The 5136-nt window shown below is 39.0% G+C and overlaps 1 protein-coding gene across 1 annotated transcript; it reads left to right on the top strand.

Moving 5' to 3' along the window:
• The first annotated feature begins 1138 nt into the window (after window positions 1-1138).
• LOC134062191 (uncharacterized) lies at window positions 1139-4885 on the top strand. Its single transcript, XM_062518127.1, has 4 exons — window positions 1139-1267; window positions 1396-1424; window positions 2685-2965; window positions 4455-4885. The coding sequence occupies exons 1-4, from the start codon at window positions 1209-1211 to the stop codon at window positions 4776-4778; spliced, it is 693 nt and encodes a 230-aa protein (XP_062374111.1). The 5' UTR covers window positions 1139-1208; the 3' UTR covers window positions 4779-4885.
• The last annotated feature ends 251 nt before the right edge of the window (window positions 4886-5136 follow it).

Below are 5136 nucleotides of genomic sequence, written 5' to 3'. Positions count from 1 at the left end.
AAAAAAAAAAAATTCAGAGGTGTTATTGTAATTTCTACTTTTACAAATACAAGGTTTCTTTTCCACAAGAAGACAGTATTACAGTATAGGCCCACATGTAGCAAGCAAAACTTCACTCTTTCTCCCACATGTCCATACTTGTCCAGCTCTAGAAAACAATATTTCCTAATTCCATATATTCCATATATTTTCCAAATATTCCAGACTTGCACAAGCAGGCCCCCCTGTATTGTAGAAGCTCAGTTGGGAAACATAGTGAGCGTAGTATGTAATGTGTGACATCATGCTATACATTAGCAGTCACTATTAGTCACTGAGGCTTCCCAGTGTTTTGAGACACTGGTCTGTTGGTAGTCTTGTAAATGTGGGAAGTCATTGTAAAACACATTGAGTGTTTATATTTACTAAACTTGAAGTTATAACAGTCATCCAACAACACTCAGTTGTCAAGTTGTCATCCAAGTTCATGTACTCTTACATGTAAAGGCCCAACAAGGACCCAGCATACTGCAGCACCCAGCCTTTCAGTGGTGTGAATGGCCCTTTCAGACATTACCTAAAGTTTAACAAGTCACTACATTGCTGGCACAGACACTCAACAATGGCATAGCCTACTATTTGCAACAATTAAATAATACATGTTCAAACCGTTGAAGTGAAATTGGACAATGTCCCACAGCACACCTGATAATCTCTCACACACTGGTGGTGTGCTGTGGAACAGCGGTTGAAAAACTCTGTTTTTAAAGATTAATAAAGTTTGCTCGAGATATCTTTCAAATGAATTATTGTTAAACATGCAGGGCTTGAAGTTTTCAGCCAATGTGCCAGCATTCAGGCCAGGGACAGGTGGTTTAATTTGATATTGTATATAGTGGCGTTGATCATACACTAACTTTATACAATGACTTAGTTTGAACATTTCAGGTAACTTCAGACACAGAACGTTTCCTTGTTTTGAGCCCTTGTTATGGCCTGCATCACTCACTATAGGCTACAGTATCAAGTTATGTGGCAGGAGGAAAAGCAATCTTTCTCTCTGTGACAAAAAGTTTCCCCATCTAACGGCTCGGGCAGTTCTGAGCAAACTAGGTATTACTAAACCTATTTGCAATGGTTACTAACAAATTCGCCAATACTTCTGACCGCTATTTAAGCATGATCAAAATGCTTGACAATGTGCAATACAGTTTGCTTCTAGCAGAACCATGAAGCCATCAGCCATGAAAACAACCATTCTCTCTGCCTTCTGCTTCATTTCTGTCAGGTAGAATTGTTGAATTAATAGCCTAATAATGATTATAACATGTACATTACTACACCTTTGTATGAGGTAGAGGTGATTTATTTCACTTTTTTTATATTAAATGTGTTCTTTTTCTGCTTTGGTAATAGCTTTGTTGCATGTCATGACAAGAAGATGGGTAAGTGAATAACATTATTTCAAAATCAGAAAACAGGCACGATACAAATTCCATCCACATGTTTATCATTAGAAAACAGATAGACAGATATACCTATATTAGGGCTGGGACTCGATTAAAAAAATTAATCTAATTAATTAGAGGCTTTGTAATTAATTAATCGAAATTAATCGCATTTTAATTGTATATAAATATATGACCTGAGAACAGTGAGAAGAATTTTTTTTTCACATGGATTTTTAGTATAGCCTACTATTGGATAATGACTGAATACATAGGCCTAAGCTTAAGCAACAAAAATATTGTTTATTAATAAGTCCAACAGACCAGTGCAATTTTTGCCATAAAGTGTAGCAATACCATATTTAGAAATAGTACATTTTCAGAAATCCATGTAGCCTATAGATAGGTAGACCTTCTGTAAACTATAATACTGTGGTATCCTGTTAATTGTGTCACCTGTTACCTTGAGTTGAGTTCATGAAATTGTTGTGTCCCTTTAAGGGGAACTGGGGGGCGGAGTTTACGTGTGTGCGTGTGTGCTTGTATGCGGTTCTGAGTGTGAAGTTTCTTTTAGGTCTATGAAAGTTGGACATGGAATTAGGTGCGGTGGATTACTGTTATAAGCGTGAGTTGTGGCTGTAACAGCAACTCGGTTGCTATTTGTTTAATAAATAAAGCTCAGAGGTTTCCCTCAAGTGTCTGGACTGGAGTATCACAATACTTTGTCCACGCTAGCAGCTAGCTGCTTTATGTTTTGCACTGAGGTGATACGTCCTTGTTGCATAGGTTGCTCACAACCATGCTCTTATCTACGCTTCCATCCGTTCGTTTTTTGTAACAACATTTCCCAACCACGGGGCCAACCAACGCGGTCACATCAGCTTCTTTGTTCATGTTCACTGTGCCACTGTGGTTTGTTTTGTCTGAACCGAACTCATGCGCGTTACTTGGTGCTCCAGTATAATCGGTCCGTCTGAAACTCATCCAGTGAGAAACGTTCCGCGGTGCAAAAATAAATAGGCATACGATTAAAATGCGTCAATTGTTTTAACGCATTAATGTTTGTGTAATTAATTAATCGTAATTAACGCGCTAAAGTCCCGGCCCTAACCTATATATGTACTGTAGGTGGATTTGAAATGAAGTGGATGGAAAGTTGTTTTGATATGTTGCTATAGGATAAAGTAGAAGAGAGGAAGCAGTAAATTGGAAGCTCAGTTTACAGATAACATGACAAAAGATGCCTTCTGACTTGAGGGTGGAACATGTATGACTTTCTCTGGATCTGGAACCTGGATCTGGCAAACCAGACTCTGAATCTGGATTTCATGCAGCGCATGCAAGCCGGGGACCTACCTGCGGAACGCTACATCAACTTCACCATCCAAGACATCAATTATGTGGTGAAGGTGACCGAGATGCTACAGAATCTCAGCAGTTCAGTGAAAAAACCTGCTGACCTGCGTCAGTTCTTCCAGGGCAGATATAAAAGCTACAAGAGCTTCCGTGACTCTCTTCTGAACATGTATTTCCTTAAGGTAGGCCTACACACCTCTGCTTTTTGAATTATTCTGATGCTTTTCATGTTCAAAGCTGAAAGGAATGGTCATGTGTTTCTCTCTACATAAAAGATTATCGTGCAACAAATGTAGAATCCAACACAGAGAATGTAATATTTACTGTATGGCAGAGTTGTGGACTCGAGTCATGTGACTTGGACTCGAGTCAGACTCGAGTCATGAATTTGATGACTTTAGACTCGACTTGACAAAATATAAAAAGACTTGCAACTCGACTTGGACTTGAACATCAATGACTCGGACTTTCACTTGGACTTGCGCCTATTGACTTGTAAAGACTTGCTACTTCCCATAAAAAAAAACAAAGATAAAAAGACAAAAGTATGTTAACACGGACTGATCTATCTCTGTGTGTGCGCCTGTGCGTGTGTGGCAGAGACCCGTATTCGGCACAAGATCCAATCAAATCACTTAGATTGTTTTGATTCGACAGCGGCCAACCACGCGGAACAAGCTATTAGTCCAGGGCCAGACAACGAACGTGAATGCGCTAGCAAAATGATACTGATTATTTCGTCTGCCTACAAAAATTACGTGGAGACCAACAAGAAACGAATCACGGTGTGTAGAACTTGTTAAATTCCTCCCAGCTTCATCCGAGCCTTCATCACATTAAATCCATTGCACTGGTTACCAGGAGGAGAATAGCCTAGCTAGCCTACCTTAACGTTTTGTTTTGAGCACTGGTTGTCACTCATTGGATACATATCAAACTCCATGTCATGTAATGGTAGAACAGGACAACACAATGCCATGCCACGGTAACCTACCTAAATCATAGAAGTTAACATTGCAAGACATTTTCTATGACACCAGAAATATTTCCTTTACCTTGTTAGTTTTTTTAACATTCATTTTATTTAATGAAAACTATATCCTTGAACTATGCGTGACTATTTTGCTAAAACCGAATGAAACCTACTTCTTAAAGTGACAGGCACTCAATTAGACCTACACACCACCCCTGCAATATCATTAAAGACAAGTGTAATCAATATGAAGTATTCAAATTACTGAATATTTTTAGTTATAAGTCATTATGCAGATCCTAAAATGCTATAAATTGTTAACAAAATATGTAACGGTTTTGCCTATTTTTTTGTAATGTAATAAACGGTCACTGCCTGTTTCACTCAATTTTAAAAAAGACTCGAAAGGACTCGAAATTCAAAACGTAGGACTTGGGACTTGACTTGAGACTTGTTGGCCTTTGACTTGGACTTGACTCGGGACTTGCCTGTCTTGACTCGGGACTTGACTCGGGACTTGAGGGCAATGAATTGAGACTGACTTGTGACTTGCCAAACAATGACTTTGTCCCACCTCTGCTGTATGGTTAACCATCTCACACAGAACACCTCACCACAATAGCCTATACTGTATGTCTCATAATAAATCTTTAAAAAAAAACCCAATATGCTGCTATATTTGCATTTCACATTAATAGGGCGTATCTGATATTAAACCGACACCAGCCATGAGGAAGTACCTGTCAGACTACGAGACCATCATGAAGACCAAAGAGCCCATCTATTTTGTTGTGTCTCTCCTACCATGCTCCCGACTATGGGGGTGGCTCGCCAACAAAGTTAACATGACGCAGAGCAATGCCTACTTTGCCTGGAAGAAGGACAACATGGGCGGCAATACTGAGAAGCACTACAAGAGTCTAATCAACAAGCATATCAGCACAGCCGATAAATTAATAGAAGCTTTCCGTATATTCCGAATGCAAATGCAGAATGAGCAAAACTTTTTTGCGTCTTCGTAAAATGAGGTTTTCCTTCCACTGTTGAGTTGGCTGTGGTGCTGAACGCATGTCTCACTTAATGTGCAGGCAGATTCAGATTAATTCAGATTAATAAAACAACATGGAAATTATTGTGAAAAGATTATGATGATATGATCTTACTGTTGCCCTTTCAGTATGCTATTTCACACGTCCACCATGTCACTGACATGTAGCCTACTTTTACATTTAGTGAAATTGAAGTTTCATTTCACACTTCATCTCTTTGTAATGTTTTCTAGGGGGGTTCAGAGGAGTGAATATTACTTCAGTCTGTGGATTTGTATGAAGCACACTCAAAGAATAAAGAAACGAGATGAGATGAAAGCTCATTTTTACA

The sequence above is a fragment of the Sardina pilchardus genome, chromosome 17 (genome assembly GCF_963854185.1).
Source record: "Sardina pilchardus chromosome 17, fSarPil1.1, whole genome shotgun sequence".
Taxonomy (NCBI): domain Eukaryota; kingdom Metazoa; phylum Chordata; class Actinopteri; order Clupeiformes; family Clupeidae; genus Sardina; species Sardina pilchardus.
This window is presented reverse-complemented; position numbering and strand designations above follow the sequence as displayed.